The sequence below is a fragment of the Mus caroli genome, chromosome 1 (genome assembly GCF_900094665.2).
Source record: "Mus caroli chromosome 1, CAROLI_EIJ_v1.1, whole genome shotgun sequence".
Taxonomy (NCBI): Eukaryota; Metazoa; Chordata; class Mammalia; order Rodentia; family Muridae; genus Mus; species Mus caroli.
Window position 1 is genome coordinate 33,568,416 of NC_034570.1, and position 17,050 is coordinate 33,585,465.

General features: G+C 44.1%; 1 protein-coding gene across 2 annotated transcripts; it reads left to right on the top strand.

The window, feature by feature from the left end:
- The first annotated feature begins 434 nt into the window (after positions 1-434).
- Nms (neuromedin S) lies at positions 435-11,635 on the top strand. 2 transcript variants are annotated; one of them, XM_021175263.1, is made up of 10 exons: positions 435-647; positions 2,811-2,866; positions 3,167-3,217; positions 5,178-5,201; positions 5,296-5,349; positions 7,373-7,456; positions 8,285-8,320; positions 8,912-8,953; positions 9,981-10,027; positions 11,240-11,635. In XM_021175263.1, the coding sequence occupies exons 1-9, from the start codon at positions 467-469 to the stop codon at positions 10,017-10,019; spliced, it is 567 nt and encodes a 188-aa protein (XP_021030922.1). In that variant the 5' UTR covers positions 435-466; the 3' UTR covers positions 10,020-10,027; positions 11,240-11,635. The 2 variants fall into 2 exon arrangements, with proteins under 2 accessions (XP_021030922.1, XP_021030927.1); XM_021175268.1 differs by lacking the exon at positions 5,178-5,201.
- The last annotated feature ends 5,415 nt before the right edge of the window (positions 11,636-17,050 follow it).

A 17,050-nucleotide genomic window follows, 5' to 3' on the forward strand; every position in this document is an offset into this window, starting at 1 on the left:
CCAGTGAGTCAGACATGGGATAATGAGATAATGAAATATTCTTATTGAACTTTATATAACCTGTTATGTTATATCCAGGATTCGTTCTTAGATGCACCAAAGACCACAAGATGACATTCATCACTATGAGACAATAAACAGCTTTTTAGGAACACATGCAAGAGTTTATGGATTTATGTCCAGCCTTATGGTTTAGAAAGAAAGGAGAACAGGCCTTCCCTGAGTCAGAAGTTTTTCTCAAACCATTATAGAATAACAATTATGACTCTCCACTTCTTATTTGTATTGCTGGCTCGAAAAAGATGACTCTACAATGCTTACACTCGGCGGATATTATTCTACAAATAAGGGCCCAGCATGACATTTATGAGAAAGCCAGGGTCCTCCTGCGCAAAGCTGATTGGTGCTCAGCCAATGGGCTCTAGGATTCTGCCAATAAAGGCTCCTACTGCCCTGGGCTGGATAGATGCAGGGCAGAGGGTCATCTCTGTCTCTGGACCCTCGGGAAATGCTCATCACCTCTCTGAACAGCACACATCTGTGGTCTGCAAAGAGAATCCAGAGCTTGAAGATGAAACACCCGCTCCCCCACCATTCTCCAATCCTGTTCATCTACTGCTTCTGTATGCTACAGATTCCCTCCTCAGGTAAGGGGACTGAGTTCTGTGGAGGACTGATGCAGATCTTTACCCGTCAGGGTAGTTCTCAAGGGAGCTGAGCTTCCTTCCTTTACCTACCTACACATCTGTCCTCCTGTTTCGAGGAGCGGCACTTGTGTCTAACCAGAGTGATGGACACGGTGAGAAGCCACAGCCCCTTATCCAGAGATACTCAGATCAAACAATTCTTGCCCCAGGAGTGTCCTGATTTTGTGGTTGGTGAAACTGAAGAGGGTATGGTCTCGATGCGAGTTGGGGGAAGACCCTTCTTAGTGGTCTGCTTCAGAGATACCAGAGAGGATAACACAGGGAGGGAAACTGGGTTTAAAGTCCCCCAAACTGAAAGCTGATGGGCAGCTGAAGAGAGCGGAGAGCAACTGTGCAGACAGAAGGAATTCTATCAGGGAAATTTGAAGTTGAGCATTCCCTCGGACGCTGTCCGCGGTGCTGACCGGGTGCTGCATCTCTGGTTTCTGGGAAGTTTATAGGGAGTCAGAAGTGGGGAGAAGGGTCTGAAGTCCTTGATCAGATCAGCATCTCCAGGGAGTTTGCCACAGAGTGCAGGAAACTAGGCTATTGATGGAGATCCATGACTGGAAACAGGGACTATTCAGACTTTTCCATTAGAATTTTGATTTAGAGGCATAGGGAACCTTGGGAAAACACAGTGTTTGTTTTCTCCTAAAGAGTAATTGCAGCACTTGGCCACCGTGAGACATGGTATTATCTTAACATCTCCAGAGTGTCAGGTATTCTCTATGGTTCCCAGCTCGTCTTCTAGACTCTGTTCAGTTACTTTGTCTAACCTTCAGCTCACTGACAACCCCAGACAATCAGCTGCTGGCCCTCTGGATTCTTATAAAATCTTGCTCATGGTTTGCTTTTGAAATTTTGGTTTTTAATCTAATTGTCTGCATATTTCTATCCACCCCCCAATTTTTCTATTTGATTTGGTCTTCATTTTTGTATTAACACAGACTTCTCAATAAGACCTCGTGGGATTGGTTTGCAGTACCTCCTGTTATCAAATGATCACAATCATAAAAAAATATATTTATACTAAGCTGCAACGTCCTAACATCTGATTTCAAATCAGGCATTCTTGTTAAGATCTGCAGGGCTATGCAGGATTCAATGAAGATTTCTTGCTTGTGACAGTTCTCAAAATAATTGAAGAGACTTAACATGTACATTCTAATTTCAGTCTTTCTAGAGAAAACTATATGTACCTTTAATTCTACATTACTTTATATCCTTTCAAGTCAGGTATTATTCTTCAAGTCTTGAACATTATTGTTAAAATAGGCCAGAATATTGCTTTGGCTTCCTCTTGACTCAGATGGCAGCGAGCAAATAGCCGCCACTGAGTGTGTGTGTATGTGTATGCATGTATGTGTGTATGCCTGTATGTGTCTATGTATATGTGTATGCATGCATAGTATGTGCATATGTATGTATGTATTATGTTGTTATTAGAATAAATTTCTCTTGAGCCATATGGCCCCTGTTCCATATTTTAAGATATAAAAGTTCAGGACATTGTATGTATTTATTAATCTTGTTTTGTTGGTGCTGACCTACCTCATGGATTCAACTACATAAACCCCTGAGTGTTATATCATGTGCAAATGAAAAGACGGGTTCGTTTATCAGAGGGGAGCTGGAAGGCTCCAACTACATGCTAGTAGCAATTCTCTCCAGAACTCTGCTCCTGGAGGTGCTGAGGGAACAGAGGCAGGCACCTGCATGTCTTAAAAGCCCTGATTAGATACACATTCCTTGTTGGTATTGCTTTCTGATATTTGATCCTCGCAGATTCCACCAAAGTAGAAACTTGCTTGCTCTTTAAGTGTTTTCCCTTTCTTTCTTGATTTGCTAACAGATGGACTAGAAACTCCCATTTAATTGGGCACATGCAGTTTTAAAATACTGTTGTTACACATCTTGGATTTGAGTGCACTAGGAAGAGGTAGCTTGCCTTTTCCTCTTAGCAGTTCCTTCTGTTACATTCGTAAGTGCTACCTTCTCAATGACTTTTGCTCAGCTCTGTGATGGAGTCTGTTAAGACCTGCGTATTTTTTATGGCATGGTTGCCGAAGCAAATGCTATGGCCTCTTCTGGAACTGACGTTTTGACTATCTCTTGTTACAGGAGCTTCCCCACCTTTAGCTGATTCTCCCGACGGCTTGGATATTGTGGATCCTGAGGTATGCTATTATGCAGCACTGTGAGATTTGCACTTATTCCCTGTTTTGAAAATATCATGTAGTTAATGTTCACTTAAAACTATTTTAAGATCAGATATTTAGCTGCAGCAGAAATTCACTGTGATTGCTGCACGGCCTCATTTGCGACACCCTGAGAGCCAAATTGAAATATTGCATGAGGAGATAATTCAAGGTTCATAAATGGAACAATTTTAGAGTTTTAAATATGCTGTAAGAGAATTCTATTAACTAAAGAATTTATTCTTGTGTTTGATTTATGTTCCTCATTTTGTCTTTTAGCGACTGGCATACTTTCTGAAGCAGAGGGAAATACATTCTAACCAACCTAAGGTAAAAAAATCATACATATGCTAGCACTTGTGATTACATTAGTATATGTGTTTACATCATAACTTTTTAGTAAATGATGCTTTAGCTGTCTACTAGAGAATGTTCTGTATTTGTATATGTGTGTGTATAAAAATACAGTTTCAGGAAAAAAAATCAAGTTTTTCCTTTTGATACAAACTACCACAAAATATTGGTACTTCATGTGTATTCTTAAAATTATATTATCTATGTAATAAAATTAATTATATGTGCATGACTTAAATATCATAGATTGGTGCATTATGGAGTAACAGTTCTCCAACACAGTGGGCCCTGTAAAGCACCACACCTAACAGTAACCGTAGGAATCACAGTTACCAGCGACTCAGTAGCCACAAAGTTGATGTTGATTCATTGAAAACTGAGGAGAGTGGTCCTGCACAGTTCAAAATTCTCAGTGAAGCCTTGAGCAACATCTCCTCTCTGCTCACTTCCCCAATCCTCAGCATCACACACTCCAGCCGCATCCCTCGTCTCAGGGTCTCTCAAACACACCAGACCCTTCAGATTTTTAGACAGCCTTTTCTTTTGCCTCCCTCAGAGCCTGTAGCTACATCCCAGGCTCTCAGACTAGGCTGTCCAACCCTGGAAGTGTCTTGATCTCTCTGTGCCTTAGTTGACTTGTCTGTTCCATGTGCATAATTGCCGCAACAGCTCCAGTTATTCTAACCAAGTGCTTCAACACCTGTGATATGCTTTCAATGGCACCCACAGCATGGTAAATGACAGCCACCAGGTGCCTCTTGTTGCAGCTACTTCCCACTCAAAATCCAAGGGGGTCTCTCTCTCTCTCTCTCTCTTGATATCTTCATGAAGATATCAGGCTTGCATCTTGTTTTCAATTTGCCACTATGCATATGTTTGAGAATGATGACTATAGACGTTTCTTATTGCCTTGGTCTCTGGACCAAGTCTCAAAGCGAGACTTGGAGTTTTCCACTCCTTTGTGCTACCTCCCTACCTTGCACCACAGTGGCTTCCATGTTCTTCATGTGAGCACTGTGGTGTCCCCACATAAGCAGGGACAGTGGAAGTGCAATTGTCCCACTGCCAGCTGCAGCATTCAAATGGATTGTGGGGCTTCCAGGCACAAGGACCTAGTTAGAATGAATTTCCTTTTATGGTTTTTATTTCCCCAATACCTACCACACCCATTATTTCTGGTTACAGAGCAAGTAGTTGCTCAATGAATGAGAATGCCACTATTTTCAAATTATGAATAGAAAGGCAATGGCTCTTCTTGGCTTCCTTGTTGCCCCAACTCTCCTGTGTTTGGGATGAGTTTCTGGAACTCCTCATGTGCTCCCCTCTCCATCCCCCACAGACCAGGGTGGTGTCTGCAGGAGACGTCCATGATCATGTAAATCGGGAGTGGTTGCATTCTACCACTGGTGTCACTGGCAGACACCAAGGCTCTGCTTGCTTGGTTACCTTCTGACACCAGAAGGACTTTAGAGAGGAAAAGGCCAATAGGTTCTGTGGATAGAGAGCCATTTCTTCATTAACTCAGAAGAGATGCTTGAGGTCAGAGCAGTGACAGGTCCTGGGGATGGAGTAATGGTCCACACAAGACAGCCTCCCTCGTGATGCATTTGGGGAAAGCGGGTGAAAGGCTACATGAGGAAAGCTTGACACCGATTTTTCTACAAAAAGAAGAAAGTATGGGGGACTGACTATCTTGTCCTTTATAACTTATCTCTTTTTACCTTTTCAATCTCCCTTTCCCTGGGATTGAAAAGGTAAAAAGAGATAAGTTGTAAAAGACAACATAGTTTTGAAAGCCTGTGGCAACCACAGTCTCAGCTGTTTTATAATATTTGGGTAAATCCAGTCAGGCTTGTAGCACGGCTTACACCGGAAATGTCATCAGATGCCTGCTCCAGTGAAACTCCACATAACCTTCCTTTCAATTCTCTTCCAGGAAAACCAGGATGTATACAAAAGGGTGAGGACCTCACAGTGCCTAACACATTCTCTGTGTCATGTCTGGGGCAAGTGACACTTGGTGCTAATACGTATCCCTTTCTTTTTCTACCTAGTTTTTATTTCACTACTCCAGAACTCGGAAACCAACACATCCAGTTAGCACTGAGGTCCGTACTTCATGAACTTCCTGTAAAACCCATGCTCTTCTGTGCACATTTCATGCCTTCGGAGTTTGTGTACACTACAGCCTTGTAGAGGCAGGGAACCCCATAGATGCATGTGTTCCCTCTCCCTGCTCAGGGCAGCAGAGAATGGTCTCTTTCTCAATTCAGATGACAGTAGCGGATGACAGACAGATCTGAAAATAATGTTAGAGAAGAAATTACAGAAAAGGGAAGTTATGTAAGAATCGTGTATTGTGTTTTATAAAAAAAAGAGAAGGAAGAACCAGGAATATGTTTGGTAGAGTGAAGTACAGTGTGGGGGACAGAGGGTGCCTCTGCAGGCTCATGCTGAGGCATCCCTTCCCCCTGAGGTAACAGCCATAGGATGGGTATGTGTAGAATAGAGTGTATTTAATGCATAGGAAGGGGGATTTGACAGAGAAAGGCAGAGAGAGACAGGCAGACAGACAGACAGACAGACAGACAGACAGACAGACAGATTAGAGAAGTAGTAGCTAGTCATGAACATGGAGAGAGAGGGGGGAATGAATGGGAAGAGAAGGAGCAGAGAGGGAAGAAATCAAGAGAGCAAGAGAGTAAGAAGAGAGCAAGAGAGTGAGGAGGGGGCAAGCAGTCCTTTTATAGTGAGTTAGGCATCCCTGGCTGTTGCCAGGTAACTGCAGGGGAGAGCTTAGAAGGAATGCTAACAATGTGTACTCCTTATCAGGTACTTAGCCAGAAGCACAAGAGCCTGGTAGTAAATGCTATGCCCCACATCCACTGCTCCTTGCCGCTTCCCACCTTTTCAGTGCTGTGTGGTCTGTACCCCACAGTAAGCCACTTCTCACCCCACCCATGGCTGTCCCACCCACGATGGGAACAACAGCAGTGATCTCTGACCTGTGTCTTCAGCATTGGGGCTCAAATCCCACTGCATGTGGAATGAGCACTCTATCATGGCACTACACCCCCACCCCTTTTTTTGGACACAAGATCTCACTATGTAGTTCAGGCGGGCCCTCCACCTCCTTCTGCTGCTAAAATCACAGGTGGGCACCACCATTCCCAACTAACTCTCTTAAAACTCTGAGCTACCCTTAGGAGCAGCTTGTGAGGGTGGATTTATGTAGGGTGACATTTGAGAAAGATCAGGAGCATCTTAAAATCTAGATTGGGGGGGGGGGATCAGATACACTATCACAATATCCCATGGGAAGTCCACCATGAGAAAGCCACTTAGGGATGCCCAAGTCTTCAGAAGGGTTCTTAGAGCTGTCAAATACTCAGAAAAAAAATATGTTTCTCCCAAGAGGCAGAGTCATCCGTGGTCTAGGTCTAGGGATGGAATTAGATAAGGAGGGGCCAGCTACCACAAAACGTAAAAGAGTCAAGGAAGGGGAGAGGCCATTCCTGTTCCACTTTAAACCCGTGCACTCCGGGGACAGGTGCTCTTGCCTGAGAATGTGCAGGCAGGTGCAACCAAGAGTGTAGGATGCACCTGAGCAGGTGTGACACTCACCACTCTGGCACTTTATCCCCAGAACGGAACAGCATATATGAGGAATCCAGGGCAAGGGCTGTTTCAGAGATAGGACGGAGTGCTTAGGGTTTGATGCCAGTAAGCAACCGACTTATCCTAAGGAGAGATTTCTGAGTGCTGTGTTAGAATTGAAACCTGCATTGAACCAGGGCTATACTGAGAAACCCTGTCTCGAAAAAACAAAAACCAACCAACCAAACAAACAAACAAACAACAACCCCCCCCCCAAAAAAAAAACCAAACAAACAAAAAACCCCAAACAACAACAACAAAAAACCCCTGCATTGAGGCCAGCAAGCTTTTTATTGAAAACATAAACATTTCAAGCTTGGGCTCCGGAATTGATTTTAGTCTGAAAATTAAACCCATTTGTAAGAGAGATGAGTCAAAATGCACTTGCGTAGCCCCGGGCTCTCAAATGTTCCGCTGCTGCCAACAGCTTACAGACAGCGCCTTCCTGAGACTCACTGTGCCTCTCTGTTGCAGTTTGCTCCCGTCCATCCATTGATGCGTCTGGCTGCCAAGCTCGCCAGCAGAAGGATGAAAAGACTGCCGCGATTGCTGCGCCTCGTATGTGCTTCTTCCCTCCGCCATAACGCGGTGGCAATTGTGTGCTATTGCCCTATGTGCCTCATTTCGGTTGTCTCCTTGAATCCCAGTCTCCAGGTTGTTGGGGAGAGCTGTGGGCAGAAACACTGGTCGTTTAACTTTGCCAGTCCAGTGTGGAACCCCACACTGTTGTAACCGGAAGGACCAAGGAGTGACCCTGTGGCCCAGTGCCATCCCCTTCCTTCCTTTGCTTGGCTCATCTTATGCTTTGTTTTGTTTTGCGTTACTTTTCAATTGTGTCCCTTGGTCCCACCATGAAATCAGCCTTGGTGGTAGGTCCTGTGGCCTTATCTGACTGTTTCCCCTTAAGTTCAGTAGCTGATCTTTCCAAACTATTATTTAAGCGATTATTAACCAAGGTCGAAAAAATAATAAAGAAAACAATATCTTTTGCCTATCTTGAGCCCAGGCACAGTAACTATCATGTCCTATTTTGTCTAAAACCTTCCTAGCTTTAGACCTAGAAGTCCTAAGACTTCAGGAAACAGGTCGAAGACACTAAAATGGTTTGACATTGAGAATTTGTTTAAGCCAGAAAACTTGGGGTTCTTTGAAGTTGTAAGTAAACTAAACATACCTGGATCCCAAACTGCAGCTCCGGTTGCGTGAACAAACTTCCCTTTCAGAACCTGTAACTGGCTCCGCTATCAGCTTTCCTCCCCACTGCTTCTATGCAGCTGCCTTCTGGTGCCCTTAGACTGCTCCAGGAAGGGACACCATCACATAGAACTGTTTCAAGGCTATGGGTGTGGTTCCTGATGAATTAATTTATACTTAGTTCCTTTCCAGGATTCCAGGACAGCTACTGTGGACTTCCCTAAGAAGGTACGTGAGCCTTGCAAGAATGCTGATTTCTAGAATGCTCTAGAAAGAGGGGCAGGGAACTGTGTGCAGCTCTTTCAGCCTTTGGGTAGAACAGATCTCCCCAGAGGACCCTGAATATCTTCTCTAAGCATTGAAGTTGGGTATTTCTTGGGCTTATCCTGAGATACAAAGAGATCATTGAAAAATGGCTAATGCCTTGCATGGTTAATATTTTATTTTTCCTCTCCTGGTTGACTTAATCACTTGAGCCATCTGTTATGAGGGACTTGCCCTCTGTCTGATTCAGGTCCTTACATGCCATTGTACAAACTTAGAGAGAGGAAAAATACTTCTGCCAGTGCCAACTGCATATACCAGTGACTCTCAGACTTGAGCATGCATTAGAATACAGTTAAAATGAGGACAGTTGGGTTCCACCCTGAGATTTAACAAGTCTGAGCAGGTTCTGAGAATTTTCATTAATAACAAGTTCTCTGGATATCTTTCTACTACTTCTCTGGGACCATCGGTTTTAAAACCTTCTCATGGACATTTTGGAGAACCTTTGACTTAGAATGTAACTGTGTAACAGTTTGTGTTTTTGTGTTGCAGGATCCTACTACCAGCTTGGGGAGGCCATTTTTCCTTTTCAGGGTATAATAGATTTCCTTGTTTCTGTTTCTAATTGTATCCACTGTTTTCCCAACTGCAAGGAGCAGATCGGCCTTGCTCTCCTCCACTGAGGATGTGGCTCAGTCAGCATTTCTTACAAATTTGCATGGGAAACAGAGAGGCAAGACATAGGCTGAGCATATCCTTATCCTAGGAGCTTGGAGGGCAAAGGGGAGGGACTTCTGTTGATGGACAGATACTAGTAGTAAACCAGAGTCCACAATCCCAGGCATTGAGTTTCAGGATCCATGACCTCAAACTACACTGCACAGGGAGTTCAGGTGCCATCTTTCTTCCCAAGTGACAGAGAGGTCCTCACCAAGGACATGATGCTTTCCGTTTTGTTCTATTCATCAACTGCACACATGTCTTAGCTTTTCAGTGTTCACATCCAAAATGTGAGAGAATCTAACTAAATCCATGACCACCCTATGCTGTATGCTGTGGATCCCTGGTGTCCACAGGGATTGATCTTGCATAAATAAATAAATAAATAAATAAATAAATAAATAAATAAATAAGACAAGATAAAAAGACATAACTCTCAGCCTTCCTGACGATCCACAGCACACTTGGCTCATCGTGGGCTCTGGGAAATGTCATGGAAAAATATCACCTATCTCCTTTGTTTCCCTAACTTCTTTGACCATGGGAATCCTTACTGCCTCTCCCCAGCATCTGCCTTTTTCCTTTTCCTGATTGGTTAACGTGTTGTTTTCTGGAAAGAACTCTGAGAAGCAGCCAGTCGCTGCTGTGTCTCCACCTGAGACGCCTGGAGGCTAGATCCTCTCACCGTGAGCTGAGTCTAAAGAGGAAGGTGAGGTAGGGAATGGGTGTTAGGTCCCAGGGAGCAGTGAGGACCTAGGTTATCGTCTCAGAGAATGTAGGAGAACTTGCCGTGTAAATCTCCAAGCATGGGAGTGAAAGCTCAGAAAAGCAAGGTCAGTGGAGAGAACGCCCAAGCAGGGGGTCTCATTTTTTTTTTTAAGACTCATATTTTGTTTTTCAGCCTAGGAATGGAAGATACACCGACAACAACTTCCAGTAGACAGCAAGGTTTGCTCCTTTGCATCTTTATTATTCTATGCGAATAATCTATGTTTGACTTGGAGGTACTGAGGCAAAAGGTGTGGATGCTGTTGTTCAAAGAAAGGACACTGCTCCTCTACAGCACTTTATGGTACTCTTCAACCCAACCAGGCAGAAGCAGGCAGCTCCAGAAGTGTTACAAGCCGTTGCTTTCACACCAGCCCATGAAGGCAAAGGAAGCAGAAGCAGCAAGCAGGGTTTCGCCATGAGTGTGACAAAAGAACTTCCAGGACTGAGCTTCAGACAGTTCATTTTAGTGTTCTGTGGGGTCATGAACTTATATACCAGGGGAAAGTTGTATAAGGGTTCTTAGGATTATAGGTGGGAAAGGCAGATTGGTCCTAACAGGACACTAATTATCATATGGTGGGAAGGGCTGATTGGTCCTAACACTTAATTATCATATGGTGGGAAGAACAGAGTGGGATTTAAGTGCTGAAGCCGGCAGCACTTGCCGGAAGCTATGTGTGGGGTTGTCCTCTAGTTAAGGTCAGGCACCTGTATTTGGAGACACTCTCCAGATAAGGAGAGTGAAGATGGGGAAACCCTGCCGAGAAATGGAGTCCTCCATTTTGTGTGGAGGTAAGAGAGCTACCCAGACATGGTGCACTGTGACCTTAATAGCAGAGTGTTTCAACACTGGTTTTCAGAACTATGTTGTTTCTAGATAGAGTTGTGATAAAAGTGAAGATAGAGCCTCACGTGGTCCAAGTTAGCCTTCCACACACTCCTACCCCTGTCATTTGACTCCTACTGTGAAGAAAACAGTACCCTGGCATGTTGAGGTGGTACCCACAAGGCGGCCTTTAGACAAGGAAGTCCATGCATAGAAGTGAGTCTAGCTCACTGTGTCTCCTGGGGATCTAGTTCCAGGAAGGTATAAGCATTGTCTACTGCCAGTATCAGAGCCCTAGCAGTCCAAGGAGCCTGAGGAAGCTGCCATCATCCCAGCAAATGGAATTATCCAGCAAAGGCAGGAGTAAGGGTTCTTAGAGGCCAAAAGACTTAGACAAATGCAATAACCTATTTAGACACCAACTTCAGGGAAAACAGTGTAGGAATTTGTGGCATGTCGCATCAATTCGTGACTGTAGAGTATGTCCACAGAAGCTTGCATTTGGTCCTCATCTTGATCCTGGAGAAGACTGTCCTTACACTGATCACATCTTTTGTTTGCAGAGTCCCATGTCACCAGACGGTGTGCGCCTTTGGAGCAAATGCCAAGAGTTACTTCATGTTTATATTTAGCCATATTTCTGCTGTCCCATGCTCTCCAAAATGCTTAGTTGTATAAAAAAAAAATGAAGTGACGCTGATGTATCATCTTTATTTTTGCTGGAAGACTGTGGGAATGGGTACATTCCACGAATAGATTTCTAAGAATTTACTGATTTGGGCATGGAACAATTGAACTAACTTGTTGATGGCTGACACACAGGTAGAGGATAAACTAAGATCCTGATATCAGATGCTAACTCTGTTTGCTTTCTAGTTGGGTGGCTGTGATATATTAAAAGTCAGTTTCCATGTCTGTAGTAAATACCTGTTGTGTATTAATTAAAAGCATAGAAGATTTGTTTGGGGTCATGGCTCCTTTCCTTGTGGTCTTCTTGGCATGTGGCTTTGGCTCTGGGGCCTCAAAGCACACCATGGTGAAAGCATGCAAGGGGAAGGATTATTTACCAACTCATGGCAGATGGGAATCAACAAGAGGGAGGAGATGGGGTCCCAATAACACCTTAGAGGGCAGGATTCCAATGATCTAAGTCTGCCCCCTATCTTCACTTTTTAAGGTTCCACTATTGTAGTACCGTAGACTTGTAACCAAGCTTTGAACAGGACTCTTTGGATAAGGGACACTCCAGAGCTAACCTAGAGCACTTGCTTCTGTTTACCACTTGGTGAAACAGGGTTTGTAAAAGTAGCACCTTCTTGAGATTCATTTTGTGAGGACTTAAGAGATGGTGCACACAAGGGCGTGGACTCATGTTGTTATTCATGTGTTGGCTCTAGTTTTACTTGAAAGACTCTTTGTTCCACAGTACACACAAGGAACTTGCTCCATACTATACACACAAGGCAGCTGGCCCACACACAGCTACCTCCCTGTTGTTAACATCGAGGAGTTAAGGAGGAACAAGTCCACATTGCTGGGGAACCATGGGAACTAGGTCCTTTACTTCTCAGGCTCCTTCTCTGCGGACACTCTGTAGACCAAGCACAGGAGAGGGTGGTGCAGGAGCGTGTCCACAGCATGAAGAGCTGCTTCAGCACTCACCACCATCTTTTAGTCTCTCCTGCTCCTCTTCAAGTGTTAAAGTCTTCCTTTGAAACATCTTAGCTAGGGTTTTCCTAGGCCTTTGTCCTGAGTCTGAGGCCTACGTGCTGAAGCACCCAGTAGCTCTCAATTCATGAGATGGCATGATTGGAAGAGATGAGCAAACCAACCTCTGCCTGGTGTTGGCTAGTGCAGGGACAAAGTCATGTTGTACCATCTGAGCCGGAAGCTCTCTTGTCAACCCTTCTCTGGTAATGTGGAGTAGAGTGGACTTGTGCTGGGATCCAGCTTCAGCATGAGTCAGGAGTCACCAAGGACTAGAGATACCTGGTAGGCAAATAAGAAAACACACAATTGAGATACAATACTGACAGGCTGTTCTTTTTTGCTGTGTGAACCCTTGAACGTGGGAGTCAGGGCGCTCACCTAGACTTGACTCAGCCCCAGTCTTTTATTGAAATCAGACAAGGAAGTTGAGTTACAAAGTCCCTGTGCCACCATTTTCTTGTGACACAGGGTAGTACAGATTTAGAACAGAAAAGGGGGAGCTATACAATCTCAAACATAAAAGTTTTACAGTAAGCACAATTTTTTTTTTAATATCTCCCGACCATCAGTCTCCGGTGAGGCCACGGGCAGCAGTATTTCAGTCACAAAGCCAGTATCTTTCAGACATGTGTGAGACAGTATGGTTTCATAAAAGAGCCAACATGAAGTCATACTGCTGACCCTGCAGCCTTTGTAATTTTTGGACCTCATCTGTCTGTCTACAAAAGCATCCTCACTTAGCCTATATGGAGAATTCCTAGAGGGCTGCCACCATCTTCCCTAAACCCAAGGAACCGATTGCTAACTTTCTGGGAAATATTTGTATGCTATTCCAACCTCAGTTTTGTAATAAAAAAAAGTTCTGTTTTTATTATACAGAATTAAAACTAAGATTGGGGAAAGAGCTGCAGATTTATTCATCACTGCATGTGGCTCTAGGTTACTTTCATTTTCACCTAGAGTGAGTGACCATAACATACATTTCTCTTGAATTCATGAACAGCCTTCACTTTAACATTATTGGTAACATTGAGTTTCTGGATATCAAGTGGGTTCCTACTAGGTCTTGCCAGGTCACCAATTACTGGTTTAATCAAGGAAGGAAAAGAGAGAAGGACCAGTAAATCGATAAGAATGATAAATACTAAGAATGATTGCAGAAATGACATCATGAGGTGCTTGCACTAAAGAAGCAGGCCTCGGGGCCCCTCAGTACTCATGCTGGGGCCCACAAGAAACCTAGCAGATCCAGACCTGAGATAATGATCAACAGACCATCTGTGAGCAGATGGTCTGTTCCCTGCCCAAATTCTTCGATTTAAGCCTAAATCTCATATCAGTATCCCAAAGATCAACTTAGGGTCACTCAATGCTTTTATCTGTTTGTGATGCTTAATTTCAGTTGTCAGCTTGGCTAGGTCATAGGCCGATTGGAGTTAAGATCAGCCCAGATGGAACACGGTAAATAGTTAAGTAATAACTTAGGGTTATCTATAGGAAAGTGGATCCTAACGGCATGAAGTGTCTAAGCATGTGTGTGGTCTAAGGAGGGGTAGAAACTTCATGCCGAGATTTAAATACTTACTACAAAGACTGTCCTCTAGGCATGTCTGTGTGGGAAGATCCAGCCCGTGTGGAGGCACCCTTGCCCAGGCAGGGCATCCTGATGTGTAAGAGTAGCACACTGACCACTTGGATGTATATACTTAATGTTTTTTCTTATGACTGACAATATAATGTAACTAACCCATTATCTCAAGACCTGATGCCTTGATATAAGTGTTTACAGTGAAAGAACGAGACCACTGGCCCCCAAGTCAGGATGTCTAGCCTTGAATTCTGACTTGAGATCTTGTTCAAGTTACTTAATCTCTCGCTCTTCACGCTATCCCTAGCTTAATCTCACCTTTGGAAGGGGGCAAGCAATACGACCGACACTCACTTAGTGCCTGCTTTCTGTAACTTAAATAAGGTAATGTCTACAAAGGGATTGAACACATAATAATGAGTAAATATTAGCTAGAGATAATGTGATAATAATGTCTAAACCATCCCTTCTTAATAGAACTTCTGTGTGTGTACGTATGTATTTGTTATCTGTCTCTTAACCATTGCGCCATCTCTCCAGCCCCAACAGAGAGATTCATACAAGAAAAACAGGAAAGTGGGACTATGCAGGGAAAGTTCCGATAGAGGGTATGGCATAGTTGTATCTTCATACCCTGCTTTGGCCTAGCCTACTTCACGATCACCCATACAATATGCTCATGTGCCCCCTGTCTCTGTCTCTCTGTTTCTCTCTGTGCCTCTGTCTTTGTCTCTCTCTGTCTTTGTCTGTCTCTCTCTGTCTTTGTCTGTCTCTGTCTTTGTCTCTCTCTCTCTCTGTCTTTGTCTCTCTTTCTCTGTATATCTCTGTCTCTCTGCCTCTCTCTCTTTCTCACACATATACACACACACACATGCATCACCACCACCACCATAACCACCACCACCACCACCACCAAACAAACCTGTGTCCAAATTCCTTTACACCTTACTGCGGGTGTTGTGTTGAAATGTACACATTTTGTGCCTTGGTTTCCTTACCATTACTATGAACCCAATAGCAGAAACTACCTGATTGGATTGTTTTGAGAATTAAATGCTTTATAATCTATGTGCGCATGGTGTGCGTATGTGTTCATGCATGTGCAAGCATGCCTGTGTGCTCACGTACACACATGTACACATGTACACACACGCACACACATGTGAAGACCAGTGATTAATCGTGTCCAACCTTCCTCAAGATGCTTTCTACTTTTATTTTTGAGACAGGTTCTCTCACGGGCTTGGAACTTACCAATTTCAGTTAGGCCAGCTGGCCAGCAAGCCCAAGGACCCTGCTGTCTCTCCCCCCCACCCCGTTATAAAAGCAGGAGGGACCACATAGAGCTTTCCTACCTTGGGTCTAGGGAATCCGCCTCAGGTCCTTGGGCTTGCACAGCAGACACTTCACTATCTCATCAGCCAATGTGCTAATCCTCATGAAGAATCTGGCCATTGCTGACAGTGCCTATACACTCAGTGTCTGTTAGTTATCCTCATGGTTTGAGTCCACTAGCTCAAGGAGAGTCAGAGACCGTGCTGACGGGGCCCCATGACCAGGCTTTGAAATATCTTCCTGTCTGATACCTAGTTAGTAGTCAGCCTTCAGGCACACTATAGTTTTCTGTATTGCCGACGTTTTTTAATATAGTGGTTCAGATCCAAGCCAGGGCTCAGCTCTGTCATCAGCCATTAGCTGAGGGACTTTTGCAAAATGTATCTAACTTCTCTGTGCCTCGTTTTCTCACTCATGAGCCTCGGAGGATGGTAACTGTCATATGGGTGCTGCTATGACTTAGCACAAGAATGAGCAGAAGTGGTCCATGAGTGTGTTGCACACATAATCACGGACACACATCCACATAAGCTGCTGCTCTATCATAGAACACTTACTGTGGGTTTCCCAGTCTGGAAACCTGCAATAGTTCTGCTTTCTAAGAGCAGGCTCTTCCAGGCACCATAGCGAATGCTCTATTTAAACCCTGTAGTTCTGGAAGTAGCATGCTTGAATCATGCAGATTTCTGCAGCACACAAACCATAGACTATCAGGAAATTAACTTAGAATTTTCAGCTCTTACACAGCCCATGGGTGGCTCTGCCATACAGGTTCTTCCAGGTTAGGCTAAATGCCCCCATGTCCCCACCAATGGGGAATGACGATAGAAGATGAGAGGGAGAGTTGTAGGGTCAGGTCAGTTCATGTGACGAGAACTCAGTCACATGACCAAGCCTTCTGCAATGGAACATAAAAGTGAAAACTGGCCATGTGGCCTGGAGGAAGACCTGGAGGACTTTGTGAGAAGCTGGCTGGTGTCTGCTGTGTTGGGGCTATTACCCCTGGGAGGGTGAGAAAATAGACATGGAAGTTAAGCCCTCTTGTGACATCCTTCACTGTATGGCAGATGTATAATTCAAATCCAGGTCCTGCTGGCTCTGATGGCTTTAGTTCTCATAACTGAGACTGTTGGTCACAGACATGGTATTGTCCCTGGGCTGAGTAGAGCAGTGGTATAAGATGAGGCGTAGTGTTGGACATGAAGTCACACAGTTATAATCCCTATCATCATACCCCATGATTCATCATGTGTATAGAATATATCCTGTGTGAGCATGAGGCAGGAGTTGGCTATGCCAAGTAGGAGTGCTAGGCTATGTCTGATGTGAGACCCTGGGGGAATAGGGTGGGCAGAAGAATGCGGACAGCTGAGCTATCAACGGTTGAGCTAGCATTTCACATTATTTTCTACTCGACGTGTTCAAGTAACCCTGGCTTCCTTGGTCTTTATAGATGTATTTATCTTGAGTAAGAAGCAAGGTGTAGGTGTGTGTGTGTGTGTGTGTGTGTGTGTGTGTGTGTGTGTGACACAAAGAAACTCCTTTGGAGAGTAGGAATTTTTCATTTCCAGACAATTTTGTTTTTGTTCAAATCTATGATCTCTTTGCCAACTCATGGTGTTTCCGTTTAATATTAAAGCCATCCATTTGCTTCAAGAGATGAAGTCACGATCAATAGAATCTTTGATAGAGGACACAGTGGGGCTTCTTGATGCTGTTACTATTTGTTTTCTGGAAGCCG

What these genes read in the sequence shown, in the direction of transcription:
- Nms (XM_021175263.1), top strand. Translation starts at nt 467, where the DNA reads ATGCAGGGCAGAGGGTCATCTCTGTCTCTGGACCCTCGGGAAATGCTC. An exon ending in ACCAGGATGTATACAAAAGG is followed by an intron (nt 5,202 to 5,295) that starts GTGAGGACCTCA and finishes TTTTCTACCTAG; the next exon opens with TTTTTATTTCACTACTCCAG. An exon ending in TGCCGCGATTGCTGCGCCTC is followed by an intron (nt 7,457 to 8,284) that starts GTATGTGCTTCT and finishes GTTCCTTTCCAG; the next exon opens with GATTCCAGGACAGCTACTGT.